Here is a 19295-nt window from a genome sequence, read left to right as displayed (position 1 = left end):
TGCTGACGCCAAGAATCCAACCTGGGTCTTCTGATCTCCGGTTAGATATGCTAACCGCTACACCACACCAGCACCGCGTTTCCCTCGAGCTAGAGTGCCTCCAGTACAAGGGAGATGGATAACCAACCACACTATTCCGATTCTCTCTTAGGTCTTTCTCACTCACTCTCTCATTCAGACACGAGGCAGGGCGGTTTGTAAACGATGTAAGGAAAAATGGCCGAGGCAGACCACACAATTAGGGACGGCACAGACACGTGAGCCTCAATCGCCCAGAGATTCGCAAATTCAAACAACTCTGGTAAAAGAGGTGCTCACGCTAACCCAGGTTCGATTCCTGGCGTGAGCACCTCTTTTCCCTAAGTTGGTTGAATTTGTTACTTTCTAGGCGTTTGAGGCTTACATGTCTGTGTCGTCCCTAATTGTGTGGTCTGCCTCGGCCATTTGTTTTAAGTCCACTGCTGCTTCCCTCCTTGCCCTCCCGCCAAGCGCTTATCGGAACCAGGTCACGGAAACTGGAGGTTCGAAGTGACGAGGATAGTACTTCTGATTGGTTCTTCATTTCATTCGCACGAAGAACAATCGCGTGCGCTTTGGAATACAAGGTGCGACTTTTTTTTTTCGTCAAGTGCACTGACATCAAGAGGTGTGCCATGGTAGTGCGTATAGCATCTTACCTCGATTTGGGCTCCAACGATCACCTGCATCGTCTGTAAGAATCCAGGGTGCGAATTGCACATTTAACGACATACTCACAACATTCATTGAATGACATATTTGAGCAAGTAATGCATGAATATATCGGAGCTTTGTTAGAAAATATTCCTCTGCCGGGAGGTATTGCAGAGAATAAGACACTAGACGTAGTGTCCTGTTATAAGGTCCATAGGGTCCATATCCAGACTTTCTATTATACTAATCGCAAAGGCAAGAACCGATGCCTTCACGCGTTGCCTATGTGCGGGCGACATTACATGTACTGCTTGCGACTTACTTGTCTGATGTCTTTATTCGAGGGTACAGAAGCCAGTACTGGCTTCAGTGATTTATCCTGACCCCCCGAACCCCCCAAGTGTTTGGCAGCACCCCCCCTAATCTTTTCCCCTGTATCACTGGTACAATGTAATTGAACCCCCATTTTTTCTTTTTCTTTTTTCTTTTTTGCAACGCCACAGCGAGCTTGCGGTTCTGGATAAACTAGTGACAGGATAAAGCCGTTTGTGTTTCCAAGAGTTCGGTGACTGGGAGGAGCCTTATATACACGGCGCAAAACGCATCACTCCGCTGTCGCCTTCTCCTGCGCTGGCTGCCGTCTTTACACGGTCGTCGGAGGTTGTCGGCGCCACATGTGTTTACACACTTGCATGGGGCATCATCGGCACGTACCCATTTTATTTCTATCGTTATTTTCATTAGACGTTTAGGAGACTGATTCCTTGCTTTGTTTTACTTTAAAATACTCATTTGTATGCAAAGGTGCGAGTTCACAAGCAGCAGAAGTGAAATAACCACATTACGGGACGCGAATAACCCAACACATTTCAGTGAAGGCGGCACAGGACATTATTATTTCTGTTCGTGTGCTACCTTGATATTGATATTTTACTGTATGCTACATAATGTTCATTTCAGGAATTATTCGAACGAAATATTGTAAGTATTCCTCGGTAGCAAAATAAGTTGTGAAGCACCTGAGCATTTTTATATGTATCATTTTGTGTAATTTTTCCCCCATGCATTTTCGAAAGTTCATATCTTGAATTCACGGCAAAGTACGAGCTATTATTAATCAAATGAAGGAACCATACATAAATTTCAGGTGCATTCGACTTGGTACTTCAATCTACGTTTGCATCTTCTTCTTATCCCCGACTTTGGCAACCTTGCACGGAATGCCGCGTTATCATTACTCTGTTGTATCCCATATTTGGGAGTCACCAATGCGGCTGTGCAATGTTGTGTACCCCCACGTGGCGTGCAAAAGAATGGACGACGCCATTCCTACGCGGGTCGACGCTCGGGAGTCCAGCGTCCTCTCTATAGCAACAGGGACGAAGTTGTTTCCAAGGCTGAAGCAGCGAATAAAAGGCTGTACTCGTCCTGGAATTTCCGGTCAGTTTCCTCCACCCTCATTGTATCCTTTCCACCTCATTATCACTCGCAGCAACAATAGACGTCCCAACTCTTAGATACATAAACGGCTCTGTGACAGGAGTGGTGTCGACGCCACCTACATACAGGAGATACACATGAATACGCGGCTCGTTTCCCATTGCAACGGCCGCTGAAAGCAACGTCGTAACTGACGGACTCCTAATTGTTTCGTCACGTCGCTCAAGCGATCAGGCTTTGGGTGGGTTAAGTAGGTGCTCCGGAGAGCGGAAGTGCGTGCTCCATGCTCTTAACGGGAGGAGCATATCAGAGTGTGCGCGATGCGGAGTGTGCTCGAGTACCGCACTCCGAATATTTTTCGAAGCGCAGTCCACGGATCATGCAACGTGACGTCAGGAGTGAAGAATTCCTTCTTCCAGCCAAGCACAATAACTGAACGCGCTTCCACCAAGTGACAGGAACGACGAACACTGCCTATCGTGACCAGCCTGAACACTACGACCAACTAATATGTTACAGTCCTGGGCATACGCAAAGCGCGTTAACTTTGACGGGGGCTAATAGCTAATTATCGTAGGACTTTGCGTTCACTCGGGGCAAGTTTTTCCACAACTATCAGCAATTTTGGAGTTACTGGTTTGGAATTTCTCGCCGAGCGAAATCCTCAGAAGTTGCTCGTGCACCGGTCAGTAAGCAAGGTGAGCATTGCTACGTGACTCCCAATGGCGCTATATGATTTCGTTGCTGCCGTCCTCCCTGGCATGGGTTCAAATCCTGCAGGCGTATCTGAGGCATGACCCTTTTTAAGAAGCGCCACAAAAACAGACCAATAGCCATTTTTTTTAAGATAATGTGAGACAGACCCGCGTCCATTGCCACGCTCTCCCTGGGTGATGCGCCTGCTTGATTCGCTCGGTGCACAATAAACAGTTTCCTGCATAGAAGACCAAACCGTTCTCTTGCTCACAATAATGATGATTTTTTTGGCGAAATAGACAGACTTAGGTTCAATAACGGCAGTTGAAGAAAAGGTATTATCAGCCGTAAGGTGGATTGTGAGAAGAGCAACTGAGTCGCTGTACTGGGAACACGGATAGTGCACCGTCTCGGAGTTGGTCATAAGATGGAGGTGGAGTATATATGGTTAATATAAGATATTGGTTCGAGCTTGTCCGAGTTGATGGGAAAAGTTGCACCGTGTGAACCCAGCCATGACAAGGCATGACAGACCATGAAAAGGGTTGCACATGCATAGCAGGCCTCAGACTGTAGTGCAACATCAGCTTGTCATATGCATAGCAAGCAGAAGACCATGCAGCAGACGAATGGCAGCAGCCATGATGATGATAATGCACACGTCATGTCCTTTTCGCGATAATGTCAATCAGAGCCGTTTGTTAGGAGAGTTCAGCCATCGGGAGGAGCCCGTCACACGCGCTGCCGCGCAAAGGCCAGTGGCACCATTTTGTATCAGAGCTACCGCCTTGAAATACCCCATTCCGCCATTTTGGAGCGGAGGTGCAATCTTGAAATCTCCTCGTGCTGACGCGGTTCTCCTGTCATTCCTCCAAGTAGAACGACAGCTCCTCTAACGTCACGGTTGGTCCCCATCTCCGAGCGACAAAAGATCCCAGAGTAGCCAAACTTTCCCCGTAAACGGCTCTGATGTCAACAAGCGCTTCTAGGGTATCCTGCGGTCACTATCACTACTAAATAAGGTATAATCTGGCTCACCTGTCGACTATAGCTGTATTACAGGGTACAGTGATTTATTCAGACCCCCTTATAGGCTCATGGTAGGGGACCGAGAGGCACCGAACAAGAAGGACGGACGACAGATTCTCAGACTCAGCAAAACGTATCTGTAATAAACTTTTTGCTGAGTCTGAGAATTTGTCGTCCGTCCTTCTTGTTCCGTGTCTCTCGGTCCCCTACCATGAGTCTACACCAGCTTGCCTGCACCCTCTCCCTTCTTTCCCCTTATAGGCTATCCCCAAATATTTGCCACAACCCCTATCGGCTGTACCATTATTTTATTTGAGGGTGAGCAACATACGAGTCTATTTGAAGGAAGAAACAATCGCGCAACACCTGGAAATTCGAGACCAGATAGACCGCGAGCTGTCGATTTCAGACAAGTATGTCGCAAGCAGTAGGAGGAAACTGTGCCGGCCGCCGCTGAGGTGGCTCTACCATACAACATGGAGCAACAAGGAGCACTACCATATAGCATGCAGTTACAACTAAAGACAATAGTATGTAGTACATTCGTTTCAGAAAATATTTACACACAACAACACACCCTAAAAACATGGGAGTCAACTTGTGGTGAGGCAGTGACAATTGTTACAATATGTACAGGTTATATCTACACTCTAAATCTGGTACCTTCCAGTTAAGAAGTTACCCCGTAACCTATGGGCAGTACCGTCATTAAACGTTACACAGGTCACCTAGAAATAGATGTTACTGTCTCTTAACCGCCACACCGACTAAAAAGTCAGTTTCGCCAGGCATGGCTGTCTCTAAGACGCTCGCCTCTTCACAGACGCTACAGAACAAATGGTGCTCAAAATGAGCTCTCATCAGTGCAGAACGCATACTGTCATTCGCAACATATAGCTGTAATATACGTAATTCATCTAAAGGCATCCAGTGGCGAAAGCCGAGTGATCACTACATGTACAGATTCACATGCACAACAAATGAAAGAAAGAAATTATTGCAACTGGAGGATATGTATTATTTAATTGGCAAACCTGGAACTACAGCTGAGGCAAGAGCACGAGGACGTCACAATACCAACACTTCAGCTGCGGTGAACGACATTCATGCAGCTTCAAGGAGGCATACTCTTTACAGTCCTCACGCTGTTGCAATTTCCTCTCCAGTACGCCGAAAACATTTATATTCATTTCTGATATGTCAGAATGACATATCAGCGACGCGGCTATGGTTAATCAGAAGGACACGCAGAAGTAAAATACAGGGATGACAAAGGACTAAGCAAATAACGGACGTAACACACACATACACACACACGAACACACTGTGTTGAACCATTGAACCGTGTTGAAGAGACAGACTGTGGTGCGGTTAGTGTTCCTAGACTGTCCAACAAAAATGTAACTACGTAAACTTTGTAGTGAACATACCGTAGAAATACCCTGATAAAGTTCCATCGCCTCAACCTTGTGCTTTCTTCACAATTCTGAATACGATCCGCAGTTCGTACACTGTAACCTGGAAAACACCCTTATGGGTGTAAATGGCTTGTCCTATAATTGACACCTCTTTTTATACCGTACATGGTCTGGAACACCCTTTTTAGAGGGTGTATTCCGTGTAAATCACCCCTGGAAAGGGCGCTTTTCTTTGAAAATGCCCTCTTTTGCACCCTTTAAACACCCTTTTAGGAGGGTGTAAGATCGTTAAACACCCTCATAAAAAGGTGTATAAAGGGTGCAAAATACGGCACTTTCAAGGAAAGGCACCCTTCCAAAGGGCGTTTTACACGGGATACACCCTCTAAAAAGGGTGTTCCAGACCATACGGTGTAAAAAGAGGAGTCAATTATAGGACAAGCGATTTACACCCATAAGGGTGTTTTTCAGTTTACAGTGTAGGGTAGCAGTACAACTAACCAGCCATTTTATATTAGTACCAAGCTTGTCATTTCGCTAAATGGTCCTTAACGAGACTGCTTAACGAGCTCAGCAGCAGATTACAACTGACCAGAGCCAGAGACCCCTTTGAGGAGACAGTGTGTCCAAGACTTATATGGTCCAAGTCCGCAAAAGCTAGTACAGTGCTGGAAACAAGTTTAGGGAATGTGTGATTTGTGCACCTACTTTTTTTCTAGCTACGGCAGCTGCTTTTCGTGAACATTTAGTGAACTGAACCTTATAACTGACAAGCTCTAGGTTCAAGGTTCTAGGTGACAAGTTCAACAAGTCAGGCTGCTGCAGTGGCTGGGAAAAAATAAATTCTGGAATTGCACGTTCCGTAGACTTGTGTCCAGCACTGTGCTACGCTCATTTGTGAAGCAGGGACGGCAAGGAACTGCATTAATAAAAACAGTTTTCTCAACATTCCAACATGTTAGCAGAAAACCTGTGACAAGAACGCCCATCCGCAGCAAAACATAATAATAAAACTAGTACACAGCTGCTCGACATTGTCTTCATCACCGCGGGCGTCCAGATAGATTTGACACTCTCGTCGCAAGAAATGTGGTATCCGTCGGTCAATTTAAGTTACTCAATGGAGGTATATAACATTAAAGTCGGAGGGAAACATGAAAATCGTGCAGAGCGAGAAAAAGAAAGCAACAAGAAAATCAGTCTTGCACTCGATGCTTTGAAACCGGTTTTGAACCAAAAACCAAAATTTTGAAATTGGTTCAGTTCGGTTTCTGTTCCAAGATGGCCGCGGCCTTTTCAGTTCGGTTCCGGCGGAAATACCGGTTATTTTCGGTTTCATTCGGGTTTGATGCTCTGGTTTTCAAGATTGGTAGACACTCTCGGTAACACTGCCTCAGTGCCTTGATCTCCTTTTCCATTTCAGATTTGCTAGCTGTTCATACCCTGGAGATCATCAGTGCTTGTGTGAAGCAGCGCAAGTCACCAGCGCACTTGTTTGTCAAAGATGTAAGTATGTTTAATGCCATCTCAGACGTTGGTGACTTTATTTAAAACGATCATTTACAGCAGTTTCTTTTCTCCACTTATTCACTCAGTGACCCCGTCGTTCTAAGTAATCTCTCGTTTTGCGTTCTTCCTTTAGGGCAAGCCTCTGGAGGGCTGGCCCTCAGTTGTGTTCACAGGGAATAACGTCGAAGAGGCGGAGCACTTGTTCCTCCATGTAGATAAGGTCTCTCTCTTTCGGGTCATTGACCTAGAGGAGGGGCTCGCAGCAATAATGGCAGCGTACTGGATTTTCCAGATTGTTTACCACAAAGAGTCATGCAATGTATTGTGTGCCCTTGAAAGACTTTGCCTTAAACTTTCCGATTCGCATGCCAGGCCCCCCGTGGTTAAGTTTTTTAATCGCTACAAAAAGGAGTTCGAATCTAGGGCAGAAAGCCTTGTGTAGCCTCTGTGGCTCTGATGTCAAGAACTTAGTTGTTTGAGCAGCAACTTGAAGAAATAAACATGTTCCTGTATCCAACAGCTTACATTCCCGTGTCAAATTTTTAGCCTTATGATAAGTCAGGTGACTTCTTTTTGGAAGAGTGCTTTGAGTACAACACCAAGGCTCATGTGCCCCTTGTACAGGGCATGTAAACCTGGAATGTGGAGGTGCATCACATGCTTCATAGCATTCTGTCACACCCTTTTGAAGGGCATAAAAGCTGCAATACACCTCCATTAAATGGTGTTTGAGGGAATGTCAAAAAAGGTGTTTTGCGTGTAATACACTCTTCACATAGGTCTTCTATGCTAAAAGCACCCTTTGCAAAGGTGTTTCGTGCAGAATACACCTTCTGAAAAAGGGTATTTGAAAATTTGGGGTGTAAAAAAGGGAGTCAGTTATAGGACAAGGGGTGTAAACTCATTTACACCCAAAAGGGTGCTTTTCGATTTACTGTGTACAGACGCGGAGACACAATAACGCAATGCACACTGATCAGAAACTCTCGTACTGAATGATTGAACGAGAACACAGTGACTTTTGAGCAGTACTTTTATACAGGTTACCTTGCAAAGACACAAGAAAAACAAACGAAGGAAATTCAAACTCGCAATTCGTTTAGAAGTCACAACGTTCCTATAAAGGATACATTTAAAAGTTACGACGACTGTATATTTCCGGTCGAACTCTGAAGTAACCTCTATTGCTCCTCCAGTGTCACGTTACAATCGTGTTTAACCTCTAAATAGAGGTATCGGACGTGTAACCTCTACGATATTTGGAAATCTATGCCTATATAAAGGTTACACATTGCTAAAAGTTACAATAAACGGTACTGAGTTAACAGTGTACAGTCAGTATTACGTACATTCACTCCCGTAAGTATTTACATATGAAAGAAAGATGAAGAAATATGACGAAGGTGGTTGTGGGACAAATGAAATTCATGGAGGGAAACCAACGATGCTCACAGCTCCTTGCCTCACAGTAAGGGAAGGATGATTTCGCCACCTGCGCGAGAACTAGGCTTCTCCAATAGCGAAAAGTTATCGTTGGAGTTCGCTCGCCAGAAGAACACGCACGGTCCTCACCAATAGAAAATGCGGGTGCTGCGTTGACGACGCGCTACAGCTCTGCAACGAGCCCGTCAGAGGCCGATCGCCCCACATGCCGTTAGCAAAACACTCAGACAATGTGCGCGCCTTTGGTGAAACTGCATTGGGCAAGATATATTTGTCGAACGCCTGACCAGATGCCAGAACGTACGCGCAACGTGACAGCCGAAGAGAACGTGCAGGTTAGACCCACGTTGGCTGCAGTAAGGAGACGAGTCAGGAGAGGTGATGCCCCACGATCTGAGGCGTTCACGCGTAGGCTGGGTGCCACAGAACATCACGGAGTGGTCCTGGTAGCCAGACACCTACAGTTGTCGTCCACGAGACGGCCGAAGCTTGATCAACCCGCCTTCGGTAGCTGTCACCCGTTGCGCTCTGCAGAAGCACTTTCGCCATCATAGAAGGCGTATAGGATGCGATGGTGGAGGCCGGAACAAGAGCTATCAGTCGCCGGTGATACGCGTGAACAGCTGCATGGAAACACCGAGGCGTTGCTGGCCACCGGCGCGTGGAAGCCACAGTAGGACGGCTCGCAACGGGGTTTGTCCAATACTGCAATAAAGTTTTCGCCGGTGTGTCTTCTTCGCAATGGAGGGTCCGCAACATGGCGCTGAGTGCGCTACCGCGGTTCATAAGGCCGAAGTCCGGCAGCTTAACCTCGCCTTGAGACTCGGGCAAGGCGAACACTGAGTGGGAAACAGGACCCCTCCGCTTCCTCCAGAAGAAGGACAGAATGCACGTTTGTATCCTGGCCACAACTGAATGGGGAGCGATGCATACATGGCTGAGATGCCACAGGCGACCTGACAGGACACTACGGACAAGATATGCCCGCTCGCGATACGAAAGATCGTAAGACTTCGCGTGGTCACACTTCGTCGTCATTTTGTCAAGAGCTCTCGTCCAGTTTTCAGCTGTTGGGCCACGGTTGTCAAATAGTACACCTAAGATATTCAGTGATGCAGTGAATTGTAGAGGGAAATCCATGTATGGCGCCAAGCTCCCAAGAGGCATGAGCGTAGACTTTTGGTAGTTTAGTTGCCCACGAGATAACGCCGCGTTAGTGTCGCAGACGCGCAGCACTTCGGCGACCGAACTCCCATCACGTAAAAGAACAGTCACGTCATCTGCATAGGCAGCAACCTTCCATTCACCGGAACGAGGAAGGGAGAGTCCTCGTATACGAGCACTAGTGTCTATATTCCAGAGGAACGGATCGATGACTGGAACAAATAACGCTGGCGAGAGAGGACAACCTTGACGCACACCCCTGGTCACACGAAACGGCCGGGAGAAGCGTTGCATGACGTACAAGCTGCTGCGGTGATTATGATACAGCTTTTGAACAGCACTGCGGAACCGTTCCGGGAAGCCATACATCTTAAGCAGAGTAAACATATGAATGGGCAACGCGGTCAAATGCCTTCTTCTGATCCAGCGAGAGCACGGAGCCATCTGAAGCAGATGGGCTCACATAGTACAAAACATCCCTTAGGCCTGACAATGTGCCATACGTCGTACGCCCGGGCACAGAACAGGTCTGAGAGTGGTGTATCACCGACAGCAGCACACTTTGCATTCTGCTGGCTAGCGCAGACGTCACAATCTTATAATCACAGTTCAGGAGGGTTATTGGCCTCCAATTTTCGGGACTGGCCAGGTCACCAGAGCCATTGGGCAGCAAAATAATGTGCACATACCCAAATGAATCCGGGAACTGCCCACCGTTCAGGCTGGAGCAAACGACGACACTAAAAAACCGTCGAACAGAGGCTCAGAACGTTATGTAGAACTCAGAGGGAAGGCCATCCGGGCGGGCACTCTTCCCAGAGGATGGTCGACGCACTGCACCATCAAGCTCTTCAATACAGAAAGGGCGTTCCAAGATTCCCCGATCAGTCTTTGGAAGCACTGGTAGACCATCTAGAAAGGTAGCGGGCTCGGAGCTGCCAGGCTAGTGCGTATATGAATTACGGAAGAACTCCTCAAAGCCATTTAACACGTCATTATTCTCTTTAGTGAGACTGCCATCCTGTCTGCGAAAGCTATTGAGCGGACGATCAACGGTGTTGCGAGCGGAGTGACGATAATGCGCCACGCCAGGACCCGTCAGTTCCTGGGCTCTGATGTGGTTACGGCGTGTCCTTCCCGAAGTACATTGAAGGAGAAGTCTGTAGCGTTCTTGTAACGCCGCCGGGTATTCTTGCATGAATGCCGTCAATGGCTCACCTCTTTTCACAATGCGTATCTTCGCGGCTAACGACTTCAGAAGGGCCGTCCGTTCATGAGTACGTTGACGCCCCCACGACACAAATAGCCCCCGCACCTAGTCCTTGAAAGAGTCCCACTCTACGGCAGACGGCGAGCGCTCCGAAAGGTACACTTGAATCTTTTCCTTGATATCAGCAACAACCCCATCATCATGGAGTGGCGACATATTCAACCTCCACCGGGCAACACGATCGCCTTGAAACTGTGACACGTTCAGGCACAAGACAACAGCGGCATGGTCGCTCACGTGGAACCCGATGTGCCCCATAATAACAATTCTGCAGTCAATGACATGCGGTTGAAGAGCATCGGGAACGTAAAACCGATCCAGACGACTCGAAGACTGATCCCTTGACCACGTAGCCGCCAAAGATGTGCCGTGCAAAAGTGTCCAAGTATCGGCTAAACGGCGTTGATCCAATATCCGAAGAAGTTCACGGGCATTCCACGTTGGCCGCCCATGCCCAGGACCACGGACATCTCGGTCAGAATATATGACAAAATTGAAGTCGCCACACAGCACGACACCACCATGCGGAACAAAGCCGGCATGAAGATTACGGAAGAAAGTGTTGGTCTCACCAGCGCGAGCCGGGGCATAAACAGTCACAAATGTCATTTTCTTCCGGCCGACAAAGAGGTCGAAGCGTAACGCTCGCCCCTCCGCGTCATACCGCGCGAAACTGTGAGGCAATAGGGCTCTATTGAATACAACAACCCCGACGACGCGCTGACGAACAGTACCAAAGCTGACGAAGGCACGAACATTGCATCTCTGCGTAAAGCCAATCACATCTGCGTACCGTGTGAAATGAGTTTCTTGAACAAAAAGCAAATTGCAGCCAACAGAACGCGCAAACTGCACAACTGCCACCTGCTTGCTTGAAGACCCGAATCCTTGGACATTGAGGGTCATGATGTGAAGAGCCATAAGCCATGAAGCAAAAAAAAAAAAAAAAAAAGCACGGAGACTTAACTGCATGAGTCTTCATCAGACGTTCCCTTGGGAGATGTCGCAGGAGAATCTACGCGGACCGTTTTCCGAGAGCGCCTCGATTGCCCGTGGGGTACTTCAGCACCACCAGATGACGAGCCACGAGGATGCTTTTCCGAACCAATTCCAGGAGGCGCTCCATCAGAGCTCGAGCGCGGCGGAGAGTAAACCGATGTAGAAGAGCCACTGGGATGAGGAGAGAGACAAGGCGGGTCCTCAATAAGTGAAGCCTCAGAGTTCCCTTCATTCTCGAAAACAACTCTCGCAGATTCCACTTCCACTTCTGTAGACTTGACAGCGTTTACCGACCAGCTTTTTTCGCCGTCACAAGCCTCACCCTCCGTCAGGGCAGGGGCCATGGACTCATCATGGGGGGCTAACGGAGGAAAGCCTGACGGTGACTTCGGAAGGGCCGCAGCCTCACCTTCCATCGCCGCAGTGGCCAAGGGCACATCCTGGAGAGTTAACGGAGGAAAGTCCGACAGTGACTTCGGAAAGGCCGCTGCCGATATCGACACTATACCTCTTGAGCGGACCGCTTCGAGTGTGCGGCTGATCAGAGCGACGTCAACGTCGTCAACCGTTGTCGATTCCGAGACAGAAGCCCAAGCTTGGCTCCTTAGGCCTTATGCACCAGCGGATATACCTACTGTTTGCTCTTCTCCAGCCTCGGCAAGAGTTATGTACCGTCGCACTAGTTCCGTCTGGTAACCAGCCTTTGCTGGTCTGATTGTGCCGCCATCTAGAGGCTGAATCTGGGATAGTGTGTTGGCTGGAAGGTACTCCGCTCGAACATTGGTGAACGGCTCAAAGTGAAGCTTGTGGCACGCTGCGTTGTCGATCAGAAGTACCGCCTGTCTGTTTTCTAGCTTCAGTCTGCAGTTGAATCGACGTAACGTGAAAATCCCATACGTCATCCAAGTTCTTCCGTTTGCGTGCTACTGACAGTTTATGTCTGGCGAAAACTTTTTTCCGAACTCCCGTGGCTGCTACGATTTTCAAATGATCACAGCATTGCACTTGTCTGTCCAGGAAGCGTTGCACACCATCGGCATGGCCGAGTGGGCTAAGGCGTCCGCTCGTTGGTGGTAACCAAGGTCGTGTTGAAGACTGGGAGGTGGTGGGTTCGAATCCTGCCGCCGGCTGTGCTATCTGAGGTTTTCCCTGGGTTTTCCGAAGACTTTCCAGACGAAAGTCGGCACAGTTCCCCTTGAAGTCATCCCAGGACGCATACTAATCCCCATGTCCCCCACTCCTTCCTGCTGTCCTCTCTCCATCTGTCCACATCTGTACGCCGCTCATAGCCACAGTTGCTTCGCGGCGCTAACACGCAATAAAAAAAAAAAAGAAGCGTTGCACAAAAACCAACCGTAGCCTCTCTTTGGTGCGCTCGGTGCCACAAACTGGGTTGGCAGCTAATGCCCTACTGGGGCCTAGCTTATGAAACAACGCAGTTTCGTCGAAGTTGTAGATGTCATCAAGACTGTACTCTTGGAGAATTGTCTGAAGCCTTTGTCACCCCTCAGCTACTGTAGTTCAACTCCGCCGGTCTCGCAACGGAGTCGTACGACGACCTTTAAATCGCATCAGCCAACCATGTGAATAACGTAACTCAGAAGGCACGCCTAAATCATCAGAAAAGCTACATGAGCACAGAGATCAAGGTTGACTGCAGAAACAAAGATGCATTCGATAAAAAATAGTCACAGAAGGCTTACCTTGGAGTGAACCGAGCAGACGTGCCGTTTCTATGAGCATCTCGTCGCTGATCACGGCTCTACGCTCTGTCATACTTTCTACCCAAAGCATCAAAGGCTGCTTAAGCGCTTCCAGTGCCGGCAACCTTTTCTTCAGTGGTGAACTGTCCTCTAAAGAAACTCGAAGCCACAAGTTGGAGTATTTGTGAATAACATACGGCGTTCACTAGGTAATCCGTAGTCCCCTCTCACGGTGGAGCCAATCCAGTATGGCGTTCATGTTCGCCGAGGGGTGAGACTGTTTTGAACGGCAAATATCGCGTTTGTCACCGGCTGTCAGGGCTGGCCGCTTTCTCCTGGAACCGCAAGATGTTTCTATCTCGGAGACATGGTTCAAACTGACAACCGGTCGGCTGTCGAAGCCCGAATCATCCTTCCCAGGAAATGACTAATCGTCCTCTTGTAATGTGGTGGCTGCGGGACACTGCATGTTTGACCTGCATTCTTTGGTAATCTTTGTTGACGCACTCCCATTATCTTCTCGTCCGTTAGCCTATCCCCTGGATAGACCTGCTGTGTGTCGTCCCAATCTGCAGAATCCCAACTCGACGAATGCATTGAAGTCCGGGGAACAGCCTTAATCCTGTGACCCCGAAACGTGCTGTACCAACAGGCCGAATGTCCGGCACGTCCATTCCCTGTTCCCCGAATTTACCTCGTTACCGTGGCTAAGTGACTAGGATTACCGCCTTCCACATCGAAACTGGGATGTGACCCGGCTGCCTTGGGTATTTTCTCAGGTTTCCCCACAGCAGTTGGTAAGGTTCCCTACGAAGTTGGCCCAGGGCAACGTGCCTCCCGCGGCACCGACAGGCAGATGGCTCGGTGGTAGCGCGCCACCGACCAAGCAATTCGCCTTTTCGCTTGTTTGTGGGACGTTGTGCCCTTCCTATACGATGATGGCGTTTCACGCCGAGGCTGGGATGTGGCCCGTATTCGAATACGGTCGCCGTCTGTGCTGTCTGGGTGTTTAGCCTGTGGTATTCTCAGACGCTTTAAGACAAATGTAGGCACAGTTCCCCGTGAAGTCATCCCAGGACGCATAATCCCCCTGCGGTAGTTATATCGTTTCCCGTCTAATCATGGGCGACTACGGCAAGCAGTTCCGCCAGTACCACCGCCACCACCTACGTTCCTCTCACGTGGAGTGCTTTCATTACCTTGATAAGCCATAATACGCTTTCGCTATAATTTGCTAATAAGCGATTATATAGAAACATTGAAATCATCCTCATAGCTAGCCACAACGTCGCGATAGGACCTTTCACGATAGTGATGCATAGCTCACTGCTTCTAAGTGCATACAACAGCTGGAGCCGCAATAAAATATCTTATTTAAAAAATAACACCTAAACATGAATCGACTGAAGGGTGTCGCAATAATGTGCACACAGAAATAGATTTTTTCTTACTCTAAATGATCGAATTGCAAAACAGCACACATATTGTTAAATCAAGAAATGTATGGGTAAGACAACATCCGGGCTGGTTGCAAGATTGCAGTACGAAAAAACCAGGAAACGTAAACATATTTCACACAAACAAGAAACACACCTGAGAAGTTTGATACGGAGACGACCGCTTTTTTGGTTTGTTACTGTTGCTGTGGATAAATTTGTCTTATTAAACAGTAATTCAGATCATGTCTGCGCGTGTTCTCGCTACGTTTCTCAGTCTCAGGCGGCGGGTTTCGTCATAGATATTGTAATTTACTGCATATACAACGCCAATACATTGTTGCATCGTTTCATAGCCAGCTAGATGTGCTGTGCCCTGTTTCTCCGGCTATACGCCTTGTGCTGAGCGCCTGTCGCGCGCCCATGCGGGAGCCGCGGCAAGTTGTTGCGGGGCTCCCCGCCATCCACGCCGCTCGTGTTGCACAGTGCTGGACGTGTATCCGTCCGAAATGTCGCCGCACCGAAGGAAGTCGAAGAACAACTGTAGTGTGGTGGGGTGTACGTTCACTTATCAAAATGCACCGCCGGGAACAGTTGTTTTACTCATTCCCAGGTAAGCCACACGAAAAAGAGAAAAGGCTCAAGTGGATTTCTGCGGTCAGATGTGTGCAGTAAGTGCCTCGTGCGTGCAGAAAACTTGTGCATTTGAGATAAACGCCCGTCTTTCTTTCTTTTCCTTTTTCAGGAAAGATGGCTCACCGTGGATGCCTTCTCAACACAGTGTAATCTGCAACCACCATTTTGTGGACGGCACCAAGTCAAATGACCCGAGAAGTCCCTCCTACAACCCCTCAATTTTTCCTTGCGTGTACAAAGGCGCCACTGCTCCTTCAAGCTCACGCTACAGAAGGTTTGTGTAAAGAATTCAGTGACTTATGATAACATAATGTTGTAAAATCGGTTTTAAATTCCGGAGGCATTTTTGTTGACTTTCGATTAATCCGAATCTCAGGTTCTTGAAGAGGGCGCACAGTCACATTGGCATGAGGTGTCTTGATGATGGAAACGAAGATGCCGCGATGGAAGAGGAGAGTGCGCATGACAGCGACTTGCCTAATAGCGAAACTCAGACATGCACTGTGAGTGTTTGTTTGTTTTGTAAGAGCAAAAAAATGGAGAAAGAGTGGAGTGTTCCTATCTAGAAATGTCAAGCATTTCTGAGTGTATCGGCCAAAAATCAACATGCTAGGATACTTTACTTTCCTTTTATTTTCAGATATCTATTCAAACAGACAGTCAAGAATCAGAAGAATCAGCTCACCACATCAAGCAACTCAACATATTCACGTAGATGGGTAGAAATCCAGCGAACCGGTAGAGATGTAGGAAGGGAGTTGCCTCAGGACAGAAGCCGCCGATATTTCGAACAGAGACTGCTCTTGTTCTGGGTCCAGAAGAAGAACAGTCTGTGTTCGAAATATCGGCGGCTTCTGTCCTGAAGCAACTCCCTTCCTTCAACATATTCACCTGCTTTTTAAGTGGAGGAAACACAGAAACGCAGATAGCCGATGTCTCGTTTACATTTTCTACATTATACAAATTGACGGGTAATAAGACCAACAAGATGGGCCATACTATTTGGCTCGTGGCATCCGAAGCACTCTAATATGCTCTGTTTAATATGCACTTGTTTTGCGAACATCTTTTGATGCAATTATCAAAACGTCACGTTTGCAGTACATCATTCTATTATTTATTTGTGATGTAGCAGCAGCCATCACGTGATTCATATTACACAGGGCTAATATCTACACGTCTGTATGCCCTCGCAGGCAAACCTATGCCTCCCAAGGACACATTGTGATCGGAGCTGCGGCACATCTTATGGCAAATCTGATGCTGCTTGTGACCCAGTGTGCATCACGCTGCAGGAGAACTAGGAAGGATTCCATGGTTACAAGAATATAAAGGAATCTGATGCTGATAGAGCAGAAGATACTCTTAAAAGCATTGCTGGGGTGTCTGTAGCAACATTCAGCAGGTTTCAAGCAATCCTTCTTGCAAGTGCTAACAAAGGTTCCGAAGCAGAAATGCTTTATTCAAACAAGCTGCTTATATTTCTGATGAAGCTTCGGCTCAACCTGTCATATTCAGCATTGGCTGTACTGTTCAGCGTCCATAGGACAACATGTTCAAGGTATTTAACGGAAGTGTTGGACATACTCCACTCCAAGACAAGGATGCTTATATAATGGCCGACAAAAGAAAGTGTTGAAAGGACAATGCCAGACTGCTTCCGGCCAATGTATAAGGACTGTCGTGTCATTTTGAACTGCACCGAAGTGTATTGTGCAGCTCCTCCTTCTGTTCATGAAAGGGTTCTATTCTGCTTATAAGAGTGGATTCACTGTAAAATTCCTCGTCGGGGTTACACCCAGTGGCCTGATAAGCTTTGTATCTAAACCATATGGTGGCAGATCTACAGACTCGTACATCACCATTGACAGTGGAATTTTGCAATTGCTTAGCCCAGGGGACACTGTACTAGCCGACAAGGGATTCCCTCAGATACGAAATGAGCTGAGGGCACGTGGTGTTCAGTTTGAAATGCCAACATTTGCAAGACCTAATGAACCGTTCACACCCAAAGAGGTTGACGACAACTACTGTATATCAAGCGCACGCATTCATGTGGAACGGTGCATACAGAGGATTAAGCTGTATAAAATTTTGTCAGAAAAGATCAGTGCTGGCATTCTTCCCAAAATAGGAAAGGTTATTGACATGTGTGCGTTGCTCGCCAGCTTACAAAAGCCTATCATCAAAAACAAAAAGAATTCCGCTATAGAGGTTCCACAAACTGTCATGCATGCTTATGTATCACGTCCTGTGCTGCGCTTCTGTTCTTCGCTTCACAGAAAAAATAAAACAAACAGCAAAGCCATTAAAAAGTGCATTTTATAGTGAAGATATATGTACAATATTGTCGACTCTCCCTAGTTACATCCTGGCTTTGCAAAGTGCTGGCAAAAAAATATGTAAAATAAAACTGTTCAACGTGGGGCACTGCTTCTGAAACGAAACTGTCATCCCTTAGAACGACTACACACACCTGCTGCTTCGTTGAATAGACATAGAATGCTTGTTAAGTAGAAAAACTTCACTTCTTCTTCTAAGCTATTCACAAAGTTGTATCTTGTGAGTGTTAAGGCACCCGCCTCTGATACTTTAGAAATATAGTAATAAAACAAATCACCATGACGCATGAGCAGGAGCTCAATATGCACACTTTGCTCATGCGCTTGCACTGGTGCCTCTTCTGGCGTCTTGGAGGCTGTTAGTTCGATATTTATTACCTGGGCCAATGCACAGTCCGCACGCAGTAAGCACCCCATTTCTTTGGTCAGAGTTGGTAAGTCATTCCCCGGCGGAACGCACGGCGCTGCATAAAGATCCACGTTTTCTACTGCCTTTCCTGGGAAGTTTTCCAGCCTGCAGCCCTTGTTATACAGTCCCATGCTTCTCGCTGACGGCTTGCCCCATCTTTTCTCGTGAGATGTGCACGACTGTGGCTTCTTGTTGTTCAAGTAATGCACAATCGCCGTGACGTGCTTGCATCTTCCTGCCTGCCCCGCGCGGCAGCTACACGTTGAAACTTCGACGACGTAATTCGTGCTCTCTAACTAGAAATAAGTGTGTCATGACACGATCGTCTAATGTTCGAAAGATTCACACAGCCATCATTCAGAAATACGTATTTACCGAAGCTCAACCTACTTCAATGGAAACATCATAAGGCGCCTTTGTGACAGATGTCTGGCGGAGGCATTTTCCCCGTATATGCCAAGTGCCGCTCCACTGCACAATCACAGCACTCACATGTCCACTCCGATAAAGCTTCAAGCCAAGATAAAGCTGCTCCCACGGATGAAGTTTGTTTTAAATTGAACGTGCGGAATCTCAAAATTCGCGACAGTAAGCATGGCGTGGTCCTTCATCGTCATTCATCGTAAACGCAGCCCGCTTCAAGGTCCCCGGGAGAAGTGCGCCGGTCTCCCGCGAGGGGGACCGCTCGCAGCGCCCCTACAGTGTTCGCACAGGGCGTATGCCCTGTACATGATACATGCCGTGATACATGCCATGTAAATGATACAGCAGGAGCGATTGGGCATTCCTGCACCTTGCAAGATGCCCGCTCTCTCCCCTTTTCTATTTAGGTCATTTTCAGCCATTACCCAACTCGCCGAATAGCTCCTCTATCCTTTCCCAGCTTGACAAAAGGGGTTGACCTCCCCCTCACAAATAATCCGCACAACTGGGACGAGCTGGAAGTCGACAGATTGCGATGCGACCGGGGGGGCTCTGCTGGCCCCGTCCTTAAATTGAGGTCAGAAAGGCTTTAGTACTTGGGGCCGGTTCCCTGATAATCCATTCATAGTTCGGATATCGCGGGTTCGTAAAACGAGGGGAAAATACATGGGAAAACTTCGTTTTCGGTTTTTATGAATATTTCTTA

General features: G+C 47.7%; 1 protein-coding gene across 1 annotated transcript in view; it reads right to left on the bottom strand.

Annotated features, from left to right (window-relative positions):
• LOC135388431 (uncharacterized) overlaps positions 1–19295 on the bottom strand; it is a 37845-nt gene that overhangs the window by 15029 nt on the left and 3521 nt on the right. The window contains exon 3 of the mRNA XM_064617993.1: positions 678–710. Within this exon, the coding sequence (XP_064474063.1) occupies positions 678–710 (33 nt within the window). The remainder of the gene's footprint in view (positions 1–677; positions 711–19295) is intronic.

This window comes from Ornithodoros turicata, chromosome 3 (genome assembly GCF_037126465.1).
Source record: "Ornithodoros turicata isolate Travis chromosome 3, ASM3712646v1, whole genome shotgun sequence".
Lineage (NCBI taxonomy): Eukaryota > Metazoa > Arthropoda > Arachnida > Ixodida > Argasidae > Ornithodoros > Ornithodoros turicata.
The sequence above is the reverse complement of the archived record's forward strand: the minus strand, read 5'-3'. Positions and strand labels throughout refer to the sequence as shown.